The sequence below is a fragment of the Rhineura floridana genome, chromosome 2 (genome assembly GCF_030035675.1).
Source record: "Rhineura floridana isolate rRhiFlo1 chromosome 2, rRhiFlo1.hap2, whole genome shotgun sequence".
NCBI lineage: Eukaryota > Metazoa > Chordata > Lepidosauria > Squamata > Rhineuridae > Rhineura > Rhineura floridana.
The window spans coordinates 91247207-91270956 of NC_084481.1; the positions used below are offsets into that span (position 1 = coordinate 91247207).

Here is a 23750-nt window from a genome sequence, read left to right on the forward strand (position 1 = left end):
TGCTTTTTCAACTATCAATATGGGCATGAAAAGGAAAAAGATGAAAACTGAAAAAGAGAGCAGGGACTACCTCGCTCTAAACGGCATGTCTATAAGATGGGGCAGAAGGTCCCTTTCAAGGACAGCCTATCACCACTGGCTGCAGGAGAATAAAAAAAATAGCAAGCGTGAAAATCTGGGACTCTCCCTGGAAGGTCTTCGCAGAACTCAAGAGGTAGGAAGGCAGCTTGGTCCAGGGATTTGTTTGCCAACAGCATCCAAGCCCTACTATGCCAAAAGCCAGATATTAAAAATACCGGATTATTTGGCTAGTTTCACAGAAACTGGGATGCATCATTTGAAAAAGCAGGCTCAATTGAAATGTTTGATGAACACTTTTAAAGATTCTTGTGCATATCTTGTGCATATTTCCAGAATGTTTAGGCAAACAGAAAGATGGCCCATGCTGGGTAATGTGGGAGACTTCAAGCAAGCTCCCAACCTCCTGAGGGCTTTTTAATGGTGTGATGGCTATTTCTCATCAAGAAGACCTGATCAGGCCAGTACAGACATAACTGGGTAGCTCTTATTACAACCGGATGATCAGAGCAAAGGCCCTACTAAGCAATGACATCTGAATCAATTCCCCGGAAGAGCAGAGAGCACAGAGTGAAATCCAACACTGCCCCCAGTCTATTAGCAGATCAGCTTTTAATGCAGTGAAAGGAATCCACTAAGGTAAGAAAAGCAGTAGTTTTTGCCCCTTCCCCTACATCCCTACCTTCTGTGCTGTTTTGGAGGGTCCCCCAACTCACTGGAACAGATTTTGGGGGGCCCTGGGGACTGAAGCACCCCCCCAAATTGCCCCTCCTTCTCTTAAGTTAGCAGATGTGAAGTTATGGATCAAAAGACATTTCAGAAGTACAAAAGAAATAGTGCATTTCACCCCTATTTTCTAGTCCATTTCTAAACACCACAAGACAGACTTCTACAGCACTCAACCTTAGAAACCAAGTGTCTTCTGCTAGTGGGACAGGTTCTCTGAACCCAGCTTCATTCCTCTGTCCCAGGAGATCCTGAATGTATACCCTACCTCTTGTTATAAACACCTGCATGTCCTTCCATCTCCAGAGTCACATTTTAACAGCTCTATGAGCTTCTCTGTTACCTCTCCTAAAGAGGCACCGCAACCCGTTTCTTAAACACTTTCCCATCATCTCCTCTCAACATGGCAGGAATGAAGGCACTTCTAAAGGAGTAGCTGGCACAAATACAGTGCGTGATTCCAGCATTCTTCTCCCCCCCTTTCTGAGTCAGTAAACATTGCACAAGCCGTGAGGCAGAGGAAGCCCCCCGTAATTCCTACCAAGGCCATTACAGCATAAAAATACCACACACAGGATGCCTAGAATGCTGAACCTATATGCACACATCTGGCTGATAACAGGGTGAAGTCAGTTATGCAGTAAAGTTTACTGAGTAAACCAAGGACCGCTGAACACTACCCAACAGAACCGCCAACTCAGCTTTCTCTGCTGAGACCAAGGAACTGGGTGGTAGGGGAATAAGGGCTGCTTCCCGTTTCTTTTCCATGAATTCATTCACTTCCTCTTTCTAGCCTGGCAGGCACGTAAGCAGACATCACTTAAAAAAAAGGCTGGTCTACAGTTGGAAGGAGATGTCACGTGACTGTCTGTTTGACCATGGACAAACAGGCCCCAAAACCAAGCATGCCTTTGAAAGTGGTAGCCTTCTTTTTTATTATTGCATCATGATGTCATGTGATAACAAAGGCAGGAGCGATTGTATGAACACGCTGTGAGTTTTTGCTTGACAGATTCAGGGCCCAACCCCAGGGCTGATCCATTCAGTCACCCATAAGATGATGTTCCCAAGACAATGTGCGAGCATCAGAACTCAGACTAAAGCTGTTCTCTCCCTGCCCAACCACATGATTTGCTCATCCAAACCAGGGGCGGATATGCTTTCTTATCATTTCAGAAGGTTGTGAAGCAATCCACCAGCTCCAGCTTATGGAGGGGAGCATGGAAGACAATGCCTCTGATTAACAGGGTTTTTGCACACTTCTTTACAAGTTATGCACAGGGGAGCCATACTTGAATCTGGGAAAAATGCAGCGATCTTTTCTTTTTTAGGCATTGTGCATCTTTCCCACCACAGTCATGCAGATGATCTGTCCCTAGACCAGACGCAGTGTGTTCTTGCAGCGTTGTGGCTCTACAGAGCACCAGGCATGGGGAATAATTAAAAGTCTCACATACAAAACTCCAAAAATTAGCCCTGGGACAATCAGGGACAGGGTGGCAAAGTTTTCTCCTCCAAAAAAAGGTTAGATGCCCCTTAGGCATGATCACAATAACCCCGCCCACCCCACCACAGTCCCACCGGTGTGGCCGCCTGCATCCACATGGGCCTGTTTCTTCACAGTGCCAGTCACTGCCCAAGTGGAGCACTGTTAGCGGTCAGGGCGCTGCACACAGAATACCTTGGCCTGGTGATCGCCAGAAGTGGTAACCACAATGGAGGCATCTCTGCAAGAAAGGCGAGAAGAAGAGAAAGGACAATTATTATGAATCGATGCCATTGCAAATTTTTACAACACAAGCCTAACTTTCTTTTACTCAGGACCAAGACCCATTCACTGCAGTGGGGCTTAATCCCAAGTAATGGGCAAAGTACCACAATCGCTCTTTCATTCAGCTTCACAATGCTGGCGAGGGGCAGAAAATGAGTCCCATTTTATAAACAACAAAGAAAGGCAAGGAAAGTCCAAATACCCAGGGTTACCTAGGGATGACTTCTAGCCCAAATCCATTATTCTCTCTCTGCCAAGTACGCGTTTTCATTAATTGTACCTGCACTGGCCTTTATATAGGAACCACCAGTGGTTGTGTAGTGTTGGACTAGGGCCTGGGAGACCAGGGTTCAAATCCCCACTCAGCCATGAAGCTCACTGGGTGACCTTGGGCCAGTCACTGTCTCTCAGCCTAACATACCTCACAGGACGTTGCGAGGATAAAATGGGGATGGGGGGAACCATGTACGCCACCTTGAGCTTCTCGGAGAATAGGACATAAATGTAAGAAATATAAATACAGAAAATAAAAAAGGACAATTGGGAAGGGAGGTGGGAGGTGGGAAAGAGCTTGGAACTTATGCTGAGAAACACTTTGGAAAGTGCTCCTGGAAACCCCCAAACTTGCTGCAGCATCTCAGTCCGAACACATCCTCTCACGAACTGCTCCCGGTTTAGTCCCAGGACTCAATTCCCAAACCCAGGGCAACTGATCCTGGCAAGGCACAAACCTGTGCCTCTCTTACAAGGGCTGAGCAAACCAACCTGCAAGGTAGGTAGACTGCCACCACCTCTTAAACCTTGTCACCCATTCTGGGCCAATGGGAAACCCAAAGAGCCAGAAATAGACCTGCCAAGGACTCCAACAGACAAGAACCAAAGGTACACTCCTTGTCCTGGAGCCTTTAGGCAAAATACCCAGATATACAGTAGGGCCCCACTCATATGGTGGGTCAGGTTCCAGACCTCCGCCAAAAAGCAAATCAGCTGTAGCGTGGGGGTCTGGAACCTAACCCACTGATTGCGCCGGAGGAGGAGGAGATCAGCTGTAGCATGCTGCAGCTGATCTTCTCCTGCGGTGCAATCAGCTGTAGCACACCCTTGTCCTGCTTGTCGCCTTAGTCCTGGAAAGGGATGAGCTCGTCCGGAGTGCCCAGGTCATTCCCGCCTTCGCAGCCACAAACAGGGACGGCCACCACTACCACCCCTACGGGCACGCGCACACTTCCCCCATTGCTTCTCTGCTGTTAACTACCCTTTTCTCCACCACTACCCGTAAATACATATTTTCCCCATATAATACACTTATACTCTCTTCTCCATTTTTATTTTAATTATTGGACAAACAACGTTACAACTGAGGGGAAAGGGGGGGAACTCTTAAGGGGAAAAGGATATTTTGTACAAAATAAAGAGTACAGTAAATCAAAAAAGCAGGAAATTGGACCTTCTTGTGTATCTTCTCCTCCGGCACGATCAGCTGTAGCGCGCGATCAGGGGGAGCAACAGCTGGTCGTGCCGGAGGAGAAGAAGGGGCAGAGGACGGGGCTGGCGCAGTATTAGCAGAACGCCGAAAAGCGGGGCCCTACTGTACGGTGGTCCATGGCTAATTGGCCAAGATGCTGGATTTAGAGCCAAATCTCCCCTGCAATGAACGCACACTGGTAAATAAGCAATAGCTTTATTAAATAAAATGTAAGTGCACAAACATAGCAGCAATATAGTTCCTTAAAACCACACACCCGAGGGCCAAGTAAAATACAGAGTTACAATCACAGACAAAAATAACAAAACTGTCTAGCCTAATCTATGCTTACAATAGAGCTAAACAGCACTCTACCTCATGGTTCCACATCTCCCCAGAGATGCATAGCTTGCATAGCAGAAGGAACATGGAACCTCAACATCAGATATCACAGAGAACACTGAGGGACAAAGGCTAAGGTCTGAATCCTATTCTTATGGGAAAATGCCCAGCAACAGCCAGGAATTAATTAGCCAATCAGGGGGCTTTCTGATGATGAAACCTTCTAGAGCTTTCACGCCTAACTGTCATGCAAACACCAACCTTCCCAGCCAGTGGCCTTGAAGTACCAGTCTCCACAGATAAGCAGGTGTTCTTGCTTATAGCTTAATTAACTAGCTTCAGCTGTGAAAACTGCCAACTCGTGGCCTTCTCAGAGGTCCCATTTCAGGCAAAATGTTTTCCCCACAATTCCTTGCCTCAGAACCATTTTAATTTTTAACATTTCAAACCAGGCGTTCTTGACATATCCCCCTCCTGATCTACTAACTCCAGCATATTTCCACAACTGTGCCAATGTCCCATGTAACCTGACTGACAGCCTTGCTTAAGGCTCTCAACCCCCTCCCTCCCCTCACACCACCTCCTCCAATCCCTCTGCCCTCCCTACCCAAAATGGCTCTTGCTCCAGGCACTCACTTGTTCAAAGCGAAGTCCAGGATTTCAGCGGAGTGGCCTCGGTACTCACTGATCAGCTTGCCTGAACGCGCATCCCAGAGGCACACAGCCCCGCCCAGGCTGCAGGTGTAGACCACAGGTGAGCTCTCTTCCCACAGGAGCTGCACAATCCCTGACTGCAAGTACAGATGGAAAGGGCATTATTAGTCACCCACATCCCCACCCTCTTAACACAGAACCAGCCCCTTCACCTTCCCTTTAGGTCTCCCCTCCCTGCCAGGTTGAAAGAAACAAAATCTATCAACTATCTAAATCAGAGGTAGCTGGACACCAAGCCTGGCCTATAAACCCAGTGCATGCAGCAATCAAGCTGTCACAGCACTGTAAAATGCCAATTCATATACAGGAAACAGGACAAAAGGAAGTAAAGCTTAGAAAATGGGGGCCTTCCCCCAATATTGGCTCTCCCATAGCAGGGTTTAGATGTTGCTTCAGTTCATGCAGGTTTCCTGCTAGAACAGGGATGGGGAAGCTGCGGCCCTCCAGATGTTGTTGGACTCAGCTCCCATCATCCCTGACCATTTCGCATGCTGTTTGAAGTCCACCAACAACTGCAGGGCCACAGGTTCCCCAAGCAGTAGGCAAAAAGACATATGGGAAAAGGTTGCAACAGAGCCAGAGGGGCAGCTCTACACAGGGGTCAGACCACTTGCTAGAGGTAATATTCTCTGAATTCATAGCAGCAGACACACACCTCCTCTCAAACCATTGTGTTCTCTAGAGAGGCTATCCATCAGGATCAGCGTTTTCTCCCCAACAGAGAAATGCTCTGTACACTCATCTACCTGTCTCCAGAGGAGATTGGGGCCAAGATGGCGACAGAATAACAGCTTGCCTTAGAGTCTCTCCTTAACCTGTCTCCAGATCACTGCCCTGAAAACAGGCTTCTGGAGTACGCTGGTGCCTTCACAGTCCCAGCTAATTCTGAGGGGGCTGGGTACTTACCTGAAGCTCCTGTCTCCAGCAGAAGACCCTCCAGCGAAGGTCCAGAACCATGGCTCCCGTGGACAGCTGCACTCCTCCTGGATTAACCCCACTGCTATGGCCTAGCACCTTAGAATGCCTTGTGCCAATAGCAGTTCTGCACAATACCCCTAGCGATCCCGAAAGGAATCTTCTCAGTTACCTCATGCTGGCACTTGTGTCTCAGAGTCTGTGTAACAAGGTCATAAATAGCCAAGGTCCCATCCAAATAGCCAACAGCTGCCAGTGGCATCCTGCATTCCAACAAAGCAGGAGAAAGAGGGCTTTTTAACCGTAGACTTCATTGTGCACTTTTTGTGGAAAAGCAGGCTATATGTTTTATATAAAATAAATAAATCCATCAAATAAAATGTGTGCCATCTCCTGCCAGTGGAGTGGGAACCTTCCTGCCTCACCTGAGGAGGATAGTCATTCAGAAGTCACCAGACTGGCTCACATTTCTTCAGAAAAGAAGCAATGCGATTGCCGCCTGAAAGGCAGGGTCTTTTCAACAGGACAGCAGATAATCAAGATGGTTTAAATGGCACGGGATCCAAAATACACCACATGACTTTGGCAGACATGCCCATAAATATTTCCAGGAATTGTGTGTTCTGCCATTGTAGTACACGGTAGTAGAATTCGATCCTGGTCCCATAATTTAGCCTCCCACAAACCTCATTTATTTATTTAAGTAAGTATCCTTTACGGGTTCAGTTCTTAGGATTGGAGATAGACTGGAAAGCATGTGGGCAATGCCTGATGAAATCTCAGAAGCCAGTAGTCTTGTGAAGACATCCCCCCCTCCCCGGCAGATCTTTTTATCTGAAGTTTGCTTTTGATCTATTTCAGCTGCTTCCCATTATAATTTTGTTTGCTATTGAGGTTTTATTGGAAAATGGACATGGACTGTCTTCAAGTCAATTCCGTCTTATGGCTACCCTATGAATAGGGTTTTCATGGTAAGCTGTATTCAGAGGGGGTTTACCATTGCCTCCCTCTGAGGCTAGTCCTCCCCAGCTGGCTAAGGCCTGCTCAGCTTGCCACAGCTGCACAAACCAGCCCTTCCTTGTCCGCAACTGCCAGCTGGGGGGCAACTGGGTTCCTTGGGACTATGCAGCTTGCCCACGGCTGCTCAGGTGGCAGGGCACGTAACCCGAGCCACTCATTGTGGGGGTGATCTTTAGCTGGCTCTTTACACCAAGGAGACACGAGCGGGGATTTGAACTCTCAGACTCTGGACTCCCAGCCAGGCTGTCCTCCCACTGTGCTATACCAGCTGTTTAGGATTTATTATTATATTGCAATTTAAATTGTTGTAAGCAGTCCTGTGTGTGCATTAGAACGGTAGGAAAGAAAATCTCATATATATCTAGGTCTAAGCTATACACTAGATCAGCCTTTGCTAACCTGGTACCCGCCAGATATTTTTGACTACAACTCCCATCAGCCCCATCAGCACAGACATGGTGGCTGGGCTGATGGGAGTAGTCCAAAGCGCCTGGTAGGCACCAGGTTGACGAAGGCTGCACTAGATTATGCAGCAGGCAGTTGCCCCAGTCTGTTCATGCAAATCACGGATGGGGAACCTGTGGTCCTCCAGATAATGTTCGACTATCACTCCTATCGTTCCTGACTACTGACCATTCTGGCTGGGGCTACTGGGAGTTGGAATCCAGCCAGATCTGATGTGGTTACAGGTTCCTTATACCTGATGGAAAGAGCTTGCTTCTTTCAGCAATCCGTTTCAAAGATTCAGAAGAGAATACTCACATCCTGCAGAAACCCAGGGACTCAACCGAATTGGATTCAGCCTCCTCGGCCTCCTCTGCAGAAGGCTTGGGGGCAATGCCCTCTGTCTTGAAGATGGACACAACCTGCAGGGGAGAACAGCCAGCAACAAGTTACTCCCTGTGGCCAAGATCCAACACCACCATTGCTGATCACAGTGCTGGAAGCAGTATGCAGCACCCAGTAGCCAAATCCAAAGAACCTACAAACTTAGCTAACAATGCAACAGGAGACACCTGGAGAGCAACACAACAACTGACACCAGGGTAAAGACATCATGGGCATCCTTACTGGCCAACCAGGAGTTTGTTGTAGCCAGGACCTCCCCATTCCTGCAATATCCCCGACATTGTGCTACGTTCCTGAAATGCAGCACAATCTCAAGAGGGAAATCTCCAACTGTGCAGAGGAGAGCTGGTGAGGAAGGCAGAAAATCAGTCCTCACACACCATGCAACCGTTCAGAGATGGAGGAGACGGGGGAAAAGAGTGGTTTGCTCTGCATCTGTACCTGATTGGCACTCTGAGTTCAGGACGCCTGGCGCGCAGCTCCCTCTCCCTTCCAGCTCCAAGCAGGAGATGCCCAGCAAGTGGAGAGCCAAAACAAATACCGGGCTTCAGCCTTTTCATCTTTAACCCGGCTTTGAGGAAGCCTCAGCTTTGTCTCACTCACCAGAGCTGGCGGTGGCAGTGGAGGAGAGGGGCAAGCAAGATTACAAAACCCCTGACCATCCCCTACAAGACCTACAATTGCCCCAAAAATGTAGATGTGCAGCTAATATACGACATAGAAGAGATCCAGTTGCACCAGCTAGGGGTAGAAGAAAAAGGAGCCCTATTTGTAGGAACTGCTGTGTACAGTGGCTGGACCTCTGAAACCCTCTGGTGCCAGAAGGTTGACAGTCAGCACATGACTTGGACTAAGAGCAGGGAGATAAGAACATAAGAACATAAGAACATAAGAAGAGCCTGCTGGATCAGGCCAGTGGCCCATCTAGTCCAGCATCCTGTTCTCACAGTGGCCAACCAGGTGCCTGAGGGAAGCCCGCAAGCAGGACCCGAGTGCAAGAACACTCTCCCCTCCTGAGGCTTCCGGCAACTGGTTTTCAGAAGCATGCTGCCTCTGACTAGGGTGGCACAGCACAGCCATCATGGCTAGTAGCCATTGATAGCCCTGTCCTCCATGAATTTGTCTAATCTTCTTTTAAAGCCATCCAAGCTGGTGGCCATTACTGCATCTTGTGGGAGCAAATTCCATAGTTTAACTATGCGCTGAGTAAAGAAGTACTTCCTTTTGTCTGTCCTGAATCTTCCAACGTTCAGCTTCTTTGAATGTCCACGAGTTCTAGTATTATGAGAGAGGGAGAAGAACTTTTCTCTATCCACTTTCTCAATGCCATGCATAAATTTATATACTTCTATCATGTCTCCTCTGACCCGCCTTTTCTCTAAACTAAAAAGCCCCAAATGCTGCAACCTTTCCTCGTAAGGGAGTCGCTCCATCCCCTTGATCATTCTGGTTGCCCTCTTCTGAACCTTTTCCAACTCTAGAATATCCTTTTTGAGATGAGGCGACCAGAACTGTACACAGTATTCCAAATGCGGCCGCACCATAGATTTATACAACGGCATGATGATATCGGCTGTTTTATTTTCAATACCTTTCCTAATTATTGCTAGCATGGAATTTGCCTTTTTCACAGCTGCCGCACACTGGGTCGACATTTTCATCGTGCTGTCCACTACAACCCCGAGGTCTCTCTCCTGGTCGGTCACCGCCAGTTCAGACCCCATGAGCGTATATGTGAAATTAAGATTGTTTGCTCCAATATGCATAATTTTACACTTGTTTATATTGAATTGCATTTGCCATTTTTCCGCCCATTCACTCAGTTTGGAGAGGTCTTTTTGGAGCTCTTCGCAATCCCTTTTTGTTTTAACAACCCTGAACAATTTAGTGTCGTCAGCAAACTTGGCCACTTCACTGCTCACTCCTAATTCTAGGTCATTAATGAACAAGTTGAAAAGTACAGGTCCCAATACCGATCCTTGAGGGACTCCACTTTCTACAGCCCTCCATTGGGAGAACTGTCCGTTGATTCCTACTCTCTGCTTTCTGCTTCTTAACCAATTCCTTATCCACAAGAGGACCTCTCCTCTTATTCCATGACTGCTAAGCTTCCTCAGAAGTCTTTGGTGAGGTACCTTGTCAAACGCTTTTTGAAACTCTAAGTACACTATGTCCACTGGATCACCTCTATCTATATGCTTGTTGACACTCTCAAAGAATTCTAATAGGTTACTGAGACAGGACTTTCCCTTGCAGAAGCCATGCTGGCTCTGCTTCAGCAAGGCTTGTTCTTCTATGTGCTTAGTTAATCTAGCTTTAATAATACTTTCTACCAGTTTTCCAGGGACAGAAGTTAAGCTAACTGGCCTGTAATTTCCGGGATCCCCTCTGGATCCCTTTTTGAAGATTGGCGTTACATTTGCCACTTTCCAGTCCTCAGGCACGGAGGAGGACCCGAAGGACAAGTTACATATTTTAGTTAGCAGATCAGCAATTTCACCTTTGAGTTCTTTGAGAACTCTCGGGTGGATGCCATCCGGGCCCGGTGATTTGTCAGTTTTTATATTGTCCATTAAGCTTAGAACTTCCTCTCTCGTTACCACTATTTGTCTTAGTTCCTCAGAATCCCTTCCTGCAAATGTTAGTTCAGGTTCAGGGATCTGCCCTATATCTTCCACTGTGAAGACAGATGCAAAGAATTCATTTAGCTTCTCTGTAATCTCCTTATCGTTCTTTAGTACACCTTTGACTCCCTTATCATCCAAGGGTCCAATTGTCTCCCTAGATGGTCTCCTGCTTTGAATGTATTTATAGAATTTTTTGTTGTTGGTTTTTATGTTCTTAGCAATGTGCTCCTCAAATTCTTTTTTAGCATCCCTTATTGTCTTCTTGCATTTCTTTTGCCAGAGTTTGTCTTCTTTTTTCTTTTCTTCATTCGGACAAGACTTCCATTTTCTGAAGGAAGACTTTTTGCCTCTAAGAGCTTCCTTGACTTTGCTCGTTAACCATGATGGCATCTTCTTGGCCCTGGCGGTACCTTTTCTGATCTGCGGTATGCACTCCAGTTGAGCTTCTAATATAGTGTTTTTAAACAACTTCCAAGCATTTTCGAGTGATGTGACCCTCTGGACTTTGTTTTTCAGCTTTCTTTTTACCAATCCCCTCATTTTTGTGAAGTTTCCTCTTTTGAAGTCAAATGTGACCGTGTTGGATTTTCTTGGCAATTGGCCAGTTACATGTATGTTTAATTTAATAGCACTGTGGTCACTGCTCCCAATCGGTTCAACAACACTTACATCTCGCACCAGGTCCCGGTCCCCACTGAGGATTAAGTCCAGGGTTGCCATCCCTCTGGTCGGTTCCATGACCAACTGGTCTAGGGAACAGTCATTTAGAATATCTAGCAACTTTGCTTCTTTGTCATGACTGGAACGCATATGCAGCCAGTCTATGTCCGGGTAGTTGAAGTCACCCATTACTACCATATTTCCTAGTTTGGATGCTTCCTCAATTTCATATCTCATCTCAAGGTCTCCCTGAGCATTTTGATCAGGGGGACGATAGATCGTTCCCAGTATTAAGTCCCTCCTGGGGCACGGTATCACCACGGTATCACCACCCACAACGATAGATTGGGCTGAAATAGCCTTCACAGGCTTGTTGTGAAGATGAAAGGACGAAGGGGAAAGCACCTTGAACTCCTTGGGAAAAGGGTGGGATAAAAATGCATTTTTTAAAAATGCTGTTCCCCAGACACAAGAGCAACAAGGCCAGTAAAACACAAACTGACCAACTGCTACCGCCCCTTAGCAAAACGGGCAGTACAAGCTGTTCACTGAAATGAACCGAGATGATTTCCTGGATGAATTGGACTATCTAGAACCTTTTCAATCAGGCTTCAGGCCTGGTCATGGGACAGAGACTGCCTTGGCCGCCCTGCTTGATGACCTACTCCAGGCATCAGACGGGGGAGTGCATCCCTGTTGGTGCTGCTGGATCTCTCGGCGGCCTTCGATACGATCGACCATGGTATCCTTCTGGGCCATCTAGCTGGGATGGGATTGGGAGGTACTGTTTTACGGTGGCTCCAGTCCTACCTGACGGACAGGACCCCGAAAGTGGTGCTGGGAGACTACTGCTCGACCCCCTGGCTGTTGGCCTGTGGGGTACCACAAGGTTCCATTCTGTCTCCTATGCTCTTTAACATTTATATGAAACCGCTGGGAGAGGTCATCAGGAGATTTGGAGTACAATGTCATCAATATGCTGATGACACACAGCTCTATCTCTCCCTACCACCTGATTGCAGGGAGGGCGTGCTCTTCCTAAACCGGTGCCTGGAGGCTGTGAAGGGCTGGATGTGGGCTAACAAACTGAAACTTAATCCAGACAAGACAGACGTACTGCTGGTCAAGGGAAAAACTGCACCAGGGATGGGGTTGCAACCAGTTCTGGATGGGGTTGCACTCCCCTTGAAGGAGCAGGTTCACAGTTTGGGAGTCCTCCTGGATCCTGCCCTGCTGCTTGAATATCAGGTGGCTGCGGTAGCCAGGAGTGCTTTTGGCCAACTCAAACTGGTCTACCGGCTGCGTCCGTTCCTGGAGGCAGTTGACTTGGCCACAGCGACACATGCATTGGTGACATTGAGGCTTGATTTCTGTAACGCACTCTATGTGGGCTGACTTTGAAAATGGTTTGGAAATTGCAGTTGGTTCAAAATGCAGCAGCCAGAATGTTAACTGGAGCACGGCGCAGGGAGCATATCACCCCTGTGCTTTATCGACTCCACTGGCTCCCAATTTGTTTCCAGGCCCAATTCAAAGTGCTGGTTCTGAACTTTAAAGCCCTAAACAGCCTTGGACCAATGTACCTGAGGGACCGCTTACGCCCCTATGTACCTGCCTGGGATTTAAGATTATCTGCCTCTAGTGTCCTCTGCGTGCCTGGAGTGAAAGATGTTAGACTGACAGTACTCCAAGAAGTCCGCTCTGCTCCCTCCCTGATGGTTTTCTGGAGACTTCTGAAAACAATCTTGTTTTAAATAAATAAATAAAATAAAATGATCACACTCGCACACCCTCTAGGCTGAAAAGGTTCCCTGGTATATTCATTCCAGCACGGAGGGAAGAAGGCACTCACCTTGCCAGTTGCAGAGTTCACCAACTTGGCATGGCAGTCAACAGAGCCCGTCAAGACTAGGCTGCCATCCTTATTGCTAGCCACACATGTCAATGGTCCCTGGTGCCCGTCCTGACCTAGATGTTAAAGTGCAAAGATCACACAACCAGCTATGGAGGGTGCCTAAGTGAGCACAGGTATCTTCCATGTCCTCCTTTATCACTGCTAGTGTCTTGAGATAAGCTGTCCTCTCCTTTTATTGACTATTATATATGCATTACATTGACAACAAAAAAGAACAAAAATACAACAACCTTTTCTATAAGAAAATATAAAGACAATTATAGAGGCAAGTCTAGTTATTATTAGTTATTTGCCTCGACACTCAATACCCTGTCATCCATGAGTAGAAGTGCCCCAATGGCCCTTGGGTAATGCAAATTTATAAGGAATGTTAATCTACCATCACCCTACTACGCCAGCCCAGTGACTGATGAAGATGTGTTGCTGTCTTCAAACCAATCCATCTTAGTTTTGCTGCAGTCCAGTGGATACTCATAAAAACATAAGTGGAGCCCTGCTGGATCAGGCCAGAGGCTATCTATTCCAGCATTGCCCACAAGGAGATGAGAAAACAGACAAAAATAACAGGACTCCCAAAAACCATTTGTTTTGGTTAAGGACATGAGAGCAATACCATTTCCCACTGTTGTTTGCCAGCAACTGGTATTCAATTGATACTAGTGGTAATATGCAGCCATCATGATTAGTAGCCATTAACAGCCTTATCTCCATGAATTTGTCAACCCCCCTTTTTAAAGGTGGCAGTCACCATTACCTTCTCCAAGTAGAGAATGCCATTATACCAAGGTACAGAGAGTGACATTATGCCAAGGTGCACAGGCTGTCCGATGAGACCTTTTTTTAGCTGGCTGACTCAATAACTGCCTTGGGATTTCACATGTTCCTTGGCCGCCGTCCACATTCCCCCAAAGACTCCTTCCTGCCAGTACACTTTCTGTACACAACAAGTGCTACAAAAACGGCTTCTGAATAAAACCTATTCTGCTCCTCAATGAGATATGACAACCTTGTTCCTGCTTTCTGACAGTAAATGGAAATGAGAGAATGAAATCTTTGTTACCTTTGAGGACATGCAGTGAGCTGCCCTGCTTCAGATCCCAGATGCGCACAGTCCCATCTTCATAACCAACCACAGCTCTTTTCCCTGCATTGAGCATCTTCATGTTAGTCACTCTCTGTTATATCCAGGGGAATTCCAAAGAGGCCCAAGAGCCCACGCCAAAATAATCCCTTGCTACTGCATCTTTCCCCTACCTGGCACCCTCCAAATGTTTCAGGCTACAACTTCTTTCATTGCTGGCCATTGGCCATGCTGGTTGAGGCTGATGCAAGTTGTAGCCCAAAACTTATGGAGGGCACTATGCTGGGAAAGGCTGCTTCTGTGCGTAAAGCAACTGAGGATGTGCTTGGGAGTACAAAGCTTCACAGTGACTGCATTCGTACATAACATTAAACCAAGGTTTATTTTAACCATTTTTTCTCTAAACAAACCACAAGTTGTCTTACAGATGAGCAAACAAGATGCAGCTTGTTTCTACAAAGCTTGGTTTGTTTTCCACCTGGCCTTGCCTCATGTCTCTGTAACTAGGCAAGTATCTGGGATGGAGTGGCCAAAGAAACCGTCTTTAAGCAATGCTGTTGGGTTCAGATGTAACACCAAACCATAGTTAAAAGACGTCATGAATCATGCTCCAGCAAAAACAATCCTATTGTACTTTGTTGTCAGAAAACACACCGAAATTACTCTATTGGGCTGGGTTCAGACATTCAACCAACCACAATTAGGCTAAACAAACCATGTTTTGGGGACAAACCATGCTTTAGCATCTTGTGTGAACCAAGCTGGTGTCTCCTGCCACTGGACAATCCCACCCCTGTAGCAATTATGCAAGTCTATCCCTACTTCCCAAGCCCCCATTCCTCACCATCAGGAAGGATATGACCACATGTAGCTGGACAGGTTGGCCCTTGGAAGGTCTTGCACTCTCCACTAGGAATCTTCCACATCCAGGAGTTGCCATCAGCCGTGCCAGCCAGAAGGACATGGGACTGAGGGTGCCATTCCATCCACTGGGATCAAGGAGGAGAGAGAAAGCAATAGGTTGGGAGGTAAACAGTACCAGAAAGGAACCAGTTGTTTTGCCAAGTGACCAACAAGTTCTTGCTCACATAGTGTACACTATGCAAAAAGCTCTCTGACAGCCAAAGCTTAAACATGTTCCCAAGAAGTCCAATGACCTAACATTTATATAACACTTTGGATTGTTAAAAGACCTTCATGGACATTCTCTCAGTATTCCTTACAACCACACTGAAAGAAAAAGGCGAGGGGAAGCAGCGAAGACAGATGGTAGCTTGCCTAAGATCATCTAGTAAGTTTGCAGCCCGAGGTGAGATTTTAGCTGGAGACTTCCAGCCTCATAGCTTCTACTGTTTAGCCACTACATCACACCTTCTCTCAAGTATGCCCCACCACATCCAACAGGCCTGTCTTAGGGGCTGCAACCTAGGATACTGGTTATGTGATTGGCACACCATGACACTTCCATGCAATTTTGTTATCCTTTGTATGACTGGTGACAAAGGTGATGTGATGGCGATGTGATGATGACAAGGAAAACTGAATGTGTAAAACTAACAACCATGCAGCAGTCACAACATTATAATTTGAGCTGAAGGTGTAGTGTAGCCTATATTTCATCTGTTCCAATTGGAAACTCACAAATATAACTTCAAACCTACAAAGCAGTGCATTTATTTCAGAATAAATAATTTCATTTATTTATTAAATTTATATCCCACCCTTCCTCCCAGAAGGAATCTCGATCACTACAGTTTTATCACTAGGAACCATTCAGCAAATCACATATCAATTAACATTACTAAGCCAAAAGGCACTGAACTACAATAAAATAAAATGCTTGCACAGCTCACAAGTAACAGAAGATACCACCTCCCCAGGAAATTGGTTGCACTGCTGATAGTCCATAAACCCCTTCTGGGGGGCCAGTTTCATGTACAGGTATGCCACCTTGATTTCTTTTGAGGCCTGTAAACTCATTCCAAATTCATGGATGATAAGGCTATCTATGGTTACAAGTTACCTCCAGGATCAGAGGCAGCATACCTCTGAATACCAGTCACTGGGGAACAGAAGTGGAAAAAGACTACTGTGCTCTTGTCGTGCTTGTGGGCTTCTCAGAGGCATCTGGTTGGCCACGGAGGGAAAACCAGATGATGGACTAGATAGGTTTTTGGTCTGATCCAGCTGGGCTCTCTTTACGTTACTCCAGTCTGTTTCTAGAAATGTCTTGCTGGCCCAAAGTTCATTCAGTCCAGCATTCTGTCCTGAAATACACAGACTCCATGTATATCTATCATAGGTAAGAGCTGTGATGTATTCTCCAAAGATCTCTCCAGTTCTTTTAAGAAGAGCCCTTCTTTTGGTCGTCTTTGGAACGCAACATCAGTACTTTGTTAAAAGCACAAAAGGATGGCAAATAACAATCCCTCATCACTGTTAGTGTAATAATTCATACCTTCTAAGCTGTTGCTGTGTTGCTAAATTAGTTTAAGCAGCACAGCAGAGAGTAACAGCGGTTAGAAATGCGAGTGTGCCAGCGTGTGTGTGCATTTCCCTAAGAAAACAGGCTTTTACCCTGCATCAGGATCACTGAGACTTGAGACTTAGTAAAATAAGAGCTACTTTATTTATAGACATACATAGTAGATAGAAAGGCATACCTAGTTCTAACTAACTAACTAAGTTGGAGGTGTAATGCCCAGGTGTGGGAGTTGACCTCATGGCTAGGAGAGAGAGACGAGACAAAAGGTGTCTCCGCTGTCCCAGGCAGTCGGAGAAGAGGAGAGGGTGGAAGGAGAAGGGGCAGGTAAGCTTCCCTAAAGACGTAACAGTCTAGCAACAGAAGGAAGTCAGTCAGAGCATCACAGGTAAACAAGCCTATCCATCTGGAGGACCCTAGCTCTATCTTCCTTCTGGAGCACAAACAAAAGAAAACTCTTGCCCCACTTCCAACATAAGCGTAACACTCAATTTGGAGCATTTGCAAATAGCAAGATCAGAACAATCGATCATCAGTCGGCTAGAGGGAACTGGTGAATTGTACCCTTCTCACTTGCACTAATCAAACTCCATCTAGGATAAGTTTTCAAAATCAGTCATCCTTCTTCTGTGTAAGGAACATGGTCTCTTTTAACAAGAATAAACACTCAATCAGTAGCCACCCAGTATACAGCACTTTCTCCTTAACTGAAATCAGTATGGTTTTATCCCCATTACTACTTCAAATTTTATTCTACGTTTCCACTCTAGTTCCCGTTGCTAATTATTTCCATCTTCTTATTGCTAATTGTTTCCATATTCTGTGTATTTAACTTTCCCTTGGCTCAAGGAAAGCCTGTCACATTCATCTGCTATTCTATGTCTAAGTAGTAAGGACAATGCCTTATTTATTCATAAAAATACTTATATACTGCAGTTTCATTTTTAAAAAATCAGAGCAGCGTGAAACAGTTATAAATACAATAAAACCACATAACTAAAATCACAGATCCCTGGCTAACTGTAGCAGACTTTTTTTCTTTTAAGTGTCTTCACAAGCCTGATGGCTGTTGGAAGTGGGGCAAGAGCAACTCCTGCCTTGTTCTTTTGTTTATGTTCTAGAAGGGAGATAGAGTTAGCGTCCTCCAGATGGCTAGGCTTGATTACCTTTACCTGTGATGCTCTGACTGACTTCCTTCTGTCATTAGACTGATATGTCTTAGGGAAGCTTATCTGCCCCTCCTCCTTCCGCCCTTTCCTCTCTTCTCTTCTTCGACTGTCCAGGAGAGAGGAGACACCTTTGTCTCTGCTCTCTCCCTCCTGAGCCATGAGGGCAACTCCCAAACCTGGGTGTTGCGCCTCAAACTTAGTTAGTTAGTTAGAACTAGGTATGCCTTTCCTATCTACTATGTATTTCTATAAATAAAATAGCTTTTCTTATTTTATTAAGTCTTAAGTCTCAGCAGGTAAAAGCCTGCTACTTAGGTAAACGCACACACTGGCACACATGCATCTCAGACCATTGCAGTCTTTGCTAATATCTATACAAATTTACATAACAATGGCAAATAAAAGTTTTCAACAAATGTTTAAAATATTTTACAGAAGACACCTGCTGAATCTCAATTGCAAGAGCATTCCACAAGAGTGGAACAATAACACTGAAGGCTCAGTTTCATGTTGACATCAGATGAGCCTCAACAACCTGGGGGACAACCAATGATGTTGCGACAGATTATCTCAGTGATTGAGCTGGGATATGAGAGTTCAGGCAGTCCCTAAGGTACACTAAACCTAAGTTGTTCAAAGACCTTGGAACTCTCAGCATAGCACATCAGGACTGCCATGGCTTTCACTGGGAAATTGTCTCATGGCAAAACATTTGCCTTGGAGCTTGCAGGCCCCTGTTTCTTACCTCCAAGTCACCCACTTCAAAAGACCAGATCTCCTCTTTGGCATCTACCCGCCAGACTTTGATCAGTCCACTCATGTCACCTGTGGCCACGAATGTGGAGTCATGGCTGAAACCAGCACAAGTAACAGAGTCTTTGTGACCTAGGGATAGTGAAAAAAAGAAGAAGGTAATGCTTTGGGTGCCAGAGATATTTCAAGTAATTAGGAGTAGCAAGGGCACAGCAAGGTTTCATGAGATCAGAATTATAATTTTGAGACTTTGGTACTGCAATTTCTGCCCTTACTATTGCAATACTCCCAGTTAATCCCACCAGTGCCCAAACTTCTCCTCAACAGCCCATCCTACCTTCCACCTGTATACTGGATAACAACATAGTCCTATACATATATATTCAGAAATAAAACAGATTAAGTTCAACAGGGCTTACTCTCAGGGAAGCGGATACAGGGTCGCAGCTGAAGAGACTGAGCAGTATACCAGGAAGTGCCTGATTGAAATCTCACCTATGCCACAAACTCACTTTGTGGCCTTCGGCAAGCCCCCCTCCCTCTGTACGCCACTCTCTCACAGCCTCACCCCACTCCCTGACACCACGTGCAACATCAAGATAATACTACTAGCCCACCTTACAAGCTTTGGTATGGAGTACAACACAATAATATCTATGAAGGACTCTGGACACTGTAAGGCACCATATAAACGTTTGTGTTAGTAATACAAATACTCCTGCTATTAGTATTTGTTTTAAGAAGCATAGTCTACCTTTCCTCAGTAGACTAGCATCACACACACATCAACACATCCTGTCTCAATACAATGAGCCATGCTGTAAAAAAGGGATGGGAGAAGCAGCAGCCCTTCCAGTGTTGTTGGACTCCAACTCCCATCAGCCCCAGCCAGCATGGCCAATGGCATGCGATGATGGGAGCTGTAGTTCAACAACATTGGAAGGGACATAGGTTTCCCAGCCCTGCTGTAAATATTTCTTTTTAGTAGAAAGGGCTGTTATGGACTATGTTCTTAATTTGGAGTCATCCACAAATGGTAATCTACAGGCAGCTCTTTATATGCCAGAAATAAAAAATGGGGGGGGGAGGTCACCTCAAAAATATAGATGTTTTCCTTTCTTACTTCTCACTATGTAAATCACATTGGAAGAATTTCAAATATAGGTCACTTTATTCTTGGGGCTATCCAATAGAGAGGAGTCTCTGTTGTTAAACTGTTTTATGCTGACCCCAGCAACACGATGCAAGTCAACTATGGGAAGGAGAGTTATAAGATATTACCCAGCAGAGCCTGCCTGATTTGGAAGGCCTCACCTGAGCATTCGAAGAGGAGCTCACCATCACTGAGGCGCCACACAAAGGCCTTGTCATCTTCGCCACCCGTCACTGCCAGCGTGTTGGTCTTGGGATCAAGGCCGACACAGAAAACAGATGCTAGGGGGAACAAGCAGAACAATGTTAATAACCAATGCCAGGCACCTCACACACAGTGTCTTACTGTGGGCATTCAAACAAGGAATCAAAAGGACAAGAAAGGGAAAAGCTGCACCCCTCCAGATAGTGCTAGACTACAGCCTCCACCATCCCAGGCGACTGGCTGGGGGTTGATGGAAGCTGAGAGTCAAACCATATCTGGAGGGCCACAAGTTCCCCATCATTAATTGGGGTATGTCAACTCTCTCCCTTGAACAGCAAGCACAACTTTAAGGAAAGAAAAGGGAAAGTGATGCACACTCTCAGTTGAAACAGCCCTACCCAGGAGCCACAACAGTGCAACACTATAGGTATTGCATAGGTGGTCCCACTCCCTTCCTTACTCAAGGGTACCTGGCCTTTTAAGGCAAAATGAAGGCATGAAAACAGTGCTGTGTTTCTACTTTGGAAAATACCAGCAGAGGAGTTCACATCATCAATGGAAAATCATACAAGCCCCTGAAGAAAAGTCGAGTAGAACACACCAAAGCTGGATTAATCCTTCTTCGACCAGGTTTACTTTGCCAACAAAAAAACTAGTCTTGCATAGAATCCCTACTACCTGCCAGTTGGGAAAGGAAGACATGAATTTGGTACACTAGATAACAAGTAGGATGTTTAGTCTCATTCCTGTACCAGCTCACCAGTGTGCTTGGAGAAGGTGACCTCACTGTCATCTTGGGCCTCCATGCCTTCCTCCGCCCCCTCATCATCCTCCCAAGCGGCTTCCTCTTCATCCAAATCCACATCTTCCATTTCATCAGCTAGATCATCTGTAGAGACAAATAAAGCAATTTTTGAAAAAACCACTCAGCATCAAGGTTTCCCCCTCAGCATAAGTAAAAACAGATGTGCTGAACTGCTGCCTCTCTGCATACTCCTACTATCCAGCTTAGAAAAGGAAGATGCACCTCATAGAGCAGACTGTCCACCTCAGTGCAAAACCACTTGCAAATGAATCAGACAAGTTGCAGAATTCACCACCCCTCCCACTCCATGAGGCAGAAATACTTCCTTTATCAGAGCCTGCCCCCTCTTTTGTTTACTTTTACACCATGTTGAATGTCAGATTGTAAACTCCTTAGGGCAGAGATCTGTCTCTTTGTAATCTACAAAAAAACATGCACAGTATATAGAACAATAACCTTCTCCACCCTCCTCTCTTTCTCAATCTGATTCTTACTCTTGTCCCCCACCCCCACCAGTCTCCCTTCTCCTGTTCTCTCTGGATTTGCCAGTCCCTCAACCCTACACCTTACTGTAACTAAGCCAAAGGACACGCAGTTAAAATAATCACATATTAGTTCCATGGCTCCATTTCCCTCACCTTCTGTTGTTTCCCCATGCCCATTTTAGACTGTAAGTCTCTTCAAGTAGCAACTTGTCATACCTGTGCTTTTTAAATTTTTTGAGCAAGAGGGTCTCTGATCCCTTCAGGCCAGCTTTAAATTGGCCCCATTTCCAGATATATAAATAATGATGTTGACAAACACTTGGACTACCTTTGAATGTATGCATTTGTGGCCAGAGAAGTGCAGGATATAGTTCACTGTGTGTTGGATTATTCCCTGTACGATTCCCATAGGGTTAGGTTCTTGAAAGAGAGTCAATTTCCTTTTTGAACAGTAAGGAGAAAATGTTATGCACCAATTGGCAGGAATAAATATGTTATATGTAAGATTTCTAGGTTTGTACCAACAGCCAAACAGATCAGTCAAAAATTAATAACAGAAAATGGGGTCCAACGTGCTGGGGATCATCAAAATACATCTCTCTGCTTTACATGTAGCCTTCTGATGACCAATAGCTTTTAGCAAATAAATTTGACTAACTGACTACAACGATACCTAACGCATTAAGTCTCCTGATTTCCAGCGTGGTCTCACTTTTTTTTTCTCCCCAAAGTCCCTATAAAGGGGAAGCGTAACCCCGTAATCACAAACCCCGTCCTGGACCCCCGATCTCCAGTGTCCAAGCCCCAGCCTCTCCCCTCTTACCAGGTCCAGGCGGCTCAAAGTCCAACACCTCCACGACCTCCTCCGCGTCCCCCTCCCCATCTTCGCCTGCCATGAGCAAGAGCGTCTCCGACCCCTCCGAGGCCGGCTCTAGATTTGCCCCGTCTCCGGGTTCCGCCATGCTGGCTTCAGCTCACCAGTCCCCCACATGCGCTTACCCTATTCTTTCTGGCCACTCTCCTCCTTTCCTCCCCTGGTGTGGGGAGGAGTCAGAGTCTCCAGCGCCAATTAGCGAAAGGAACAAGAAAGGACTAGCGAATCTAGGCCTTCAATACGACCTCCCTCATTCGCTAGTTTCACGTTCCGAGCAGAGAGTAAGTGCCGTCCACCCCTTGTCTTCTATGAACTCTTTGCTGCCCATGTGACCTTGAGCCGCCATCAGTTCTGGGCCACGAAAGGGAGTCATGGGAGTTGTAGTCCCGCATTTCTCTCCTCCCGTTGTCTCACTCTCCGGCCTGTGGCAGGAGGGAACAGAAAAGAGCTTTATCCAAGATGGCGGCTGTTCGCGTTCGAATACAGGGTAGGGGAGCCGCGACTGTATGTAAGGTGGCTGTGCAATGGATCTTTGTGGGGATAAAAGACATCGGGGAGGAAAAAGTGATCGGGTTGGCTGATGAATTAGGAGACTGCTAGGAAGAGCGAGTATTGAGGCTGATTAGGAGAGAAAGAGGACTTTAGCAGCCCAAACTAGAGGAAGAGGCACCTAATATTTATTTCTTAACATTCCACCCTCCCCCCCTAAGGCGGCATATATGGATTTTTCCTACTTTTTTTTCACTTTACAACAACCCTGTGAAGTAGGTTAGGCTGAGAGAGTGACTGGCCCAAGTACACTTAGGGAGCTTCATGGCTGAGCTGCGATTAATAAACAGATAACCCCAGTTAGGTTTCGGTGCTCTACCTCCCATCTGCTTGCGCACCCTCCAGTGTTGTTTATTTATTTAAATGCCACCTTTGGGGCCCAAAGGCCCTCAGATCTGCGAGCAGCAGATTAAAACAAAATATACAGTAAATGCCATAAATCAATCGGCAAGCAAAAAAACCTCGGACAGCAAAATCGCAACGTAGGAAGGTTGGAAAGAAACCCTTCCCAAACTAGAAGATTAAAAGGTACTGTAACTGCTTCCTTCTGCCCCTTGCAGAATACAGGGAGAGTCCTTTGGAAGCCCTAAAAAGGGAGTATTTGTAGATCTGAGAAGAAGCAGAGAGAGACTACCACCATTAGACCGAGATAACAGAAAGAAAGGAGAACACACAGAAAAGGCGAAGTGCACTTTGGCAAGGCTCAAAATGTGTCCATGTAGGGCATTCCAATAATTTGTTTCTTGCAAATACATTTTTTGAGCAACCAAAAAGACGACTGTACACATGGACAGCACCAGATGGTCAATATAGGAATCAAGTTGATTATATAATTGGTAACAATTATAAGATAGAGAAGTTCCATACTTTCTGCAAAAACAAGACCAAGAGCAGACTGCGGTACAGATCATGAACTGGTTGTATTGAAAATCAGAGTAAAGCTAAAGAAGAACAATGAAGCAATCATAATGCCAAAATACAATTTAAATAACATCCCAGAAGAATATAAAGATCAAATAAGGAACAGATTTGAGGCTTAGTTGACAGAGAGTCAGAAGAACTATGGAGTGAAGTCAGAGACATGATCAGGGAAGAATGCAAAAAGACAATGGT

The 23750-nt window shown here is 45.9% G+C and overlaps 1 protein-coding gene across 2 annotated transcripts; it reads right to left on the reverse strand.

Moving 5' to 3' along the window:
* Positions 1-1714: 1714 nt before the first annotated feature.
* AAMP (angio associated migratory cell protein) lies at positions 1715-22401 on the reverse strand. Of its 2 annotated transcripts, none has more exons than XM_061609270.1 (11): positions 22214-22401; positions 20685-20813; positions 19882-20001; positions 18560-18699; positions 15008-15152; positions 14143-14226; positions 13020-13135; positions 7794-7897; positions 6184-6274; positions 5019-5173; positions 1715-2531 (listed from the first exon to the last, which is right to left on the reverse strand). In XM_061609270.1, the coding sequence occupies exons 2-11, from the start codon at positions 20794-20796 to the stop codon at positions 2456-2458; spliced, it is 1143 nt and encodes a 380-aa protein (XP_061465254.1). In that variant the 5' UTR covers positions 20797-20813; positions 22214-22401; the 3' UTR covers positions 1715-2455. The 2 variants fall into 2 exon arrangements, with proteins under 2 accessions (XP_061465254.1, XP_061465253.1); XM_061609269.1 differs by lacking the exon at positions 22214-22401 and adding an exon at positions 22038-22207.
* Between the last annotated feature and the right edge of the window lie 1349 nt (positions 22402-23750).